The following is a 1,416-nucleotide window of genomic DNA, read 5'->3' on the forward strand; positions in this document are numbered from 1 at the left end:
TTTGGTGAACCATATCGATTGAAAACTTATTTATTAACATCAAATATGTATTATTCAAACATGGTAACATAGTTGGTCCAAATCTTTTTTTAACTTTTTTTTTTTTTTTTTTTTTTTAAATCAAATGGTGGTTTCAGCAGATGTGAATGAAAATTCAAATTTGTTGTTTTAGGTTCAATTCTGGGCGAAGCTATCAGAAAGTTTTATCTGTGTTTCATTAGCAAAAGTTGCACTACACAGGGTCAAAGTTGGAGATAAAAGTGGATCTTTTTTTATAAAGTTTTCTTCAGCTGTCTGAAAGTTTTGCAGGTGCTTCGACCCTTGGCTATCTCCTTCATTACAACTATGGAGATGATCGGCGGATTTTTCCGAGGGGAACGTTTGATGGATGGGTACAGTTTCCGAAGTTGAATCACAAAAGCGACTGAAAGTGTCGCCAGATGATAACTCCGTTTTAACGTTGGAATTTTCTTCAAATAAAATGGACACATTTGAACTGGCATCGGATATAAGTGAGTCTGTTTGCTGAGTGTTTGGTTTTGTGTTTGAAGAGGAAGGAGGAAGCTGGTTTTGACAAAGAAGTCCCAGCTCTTCAATGTCAAGCTGCTGGGCAATCGTCTGCAACTGTAGGAGCAGACCGGGATCAATGCTTAGTATGCCATTGTACATATAATCTGCAAATGCGTCTAGACCGGCTTTGTCAACTCCGTGTGGGAATATCACTCTCATGAAACTGTGGGAAGGAACTTGAACTTTGAACTGTAATTTTGGAGAAATTGCAAGCAACAGCAACTTGTGAACCTGAAAAGGAAGAAAAGTGATTTTTACAGTTCGTCTATTCAATCTACGTGTTTAACAACAAAGATGCTATTTAAAACTTAATCGAGACATAATAAAGAGAATCACATATTTTTTAAAAATAACTTTAAAACATTTTTATGGGTGATCCCGTGTCAAGTAACAAATGAATGAGCTAATATGAATTTTGACATAGGCACACTGAGTGCAAATCGAGGTGACATGAGGTTTGTCTATTCAATTTATGTATTTTTGGTTTGGTTGTTTTGTTTTACAGCTTACTAACCCTTTTCGGATTATTTAATGTAATTTTGGGAAAAAAAAGTTTTATGTTTCACGTTCTTTCTATCTCCAAATATTTATCCATGGAGGTTGCTCTGATTGTTTTGTTTTTTGACATATCAACCTTTTTTGAGTTATTTAATTCCAAATTCAGTAATTTTAGAAAATTTTTTATGCTTAAAGGTCTTTATATCTTCAAATAATTTTTTTTAATGGTGTTTGGTTTGATTGTTTTGCAGAAGAAAAAATGTTTTTGTTTTTGACTTTGCGGAGCATGACTGAGTTTTGCAATAAGAAAACAAGAAAGCAATATCATCAATGTTTGGTGAATTTTTG

The 1,416-nt window shown here is 33.7% G+C and overlaps 1 protein-coding gene across 1 annotated transcript in view; it reads right to left on the bottom strand.

Moving 5' to 3' along the window:
• Positions 1-1,416, bottom strand: part of LOC145239805 (uncharacterized) — a 26,647-nt gene continuing 25,231 nt past the window's right edge. Inside the window, exon 5 of the mRNA XM_080103330.1 lies at positions 1-801. Within this exon, the coding sequence (XP_079959456.1) occupies positions 175-801 (627 nt within the window). The 3' untranslated portion in view covers positions 1-174. The remainder of the gene's footprint in view (positions 802-1,416) is intronic.

The sequence above is a fragment of the Euprymna scolopes genome, chromosome 19 (genome assembly GCF_053919585.1).
Source record: "Euprymna scolopes isolate OS-2025 chromosome 19, ASM5391958v1, whole genome shotgun sequence".
NCBI lineage: Eukaryota > Metazoa > Mollusca > Cephalopoda > Sepiida > Sepiolidae > Euprymna > Euprymna scolopes.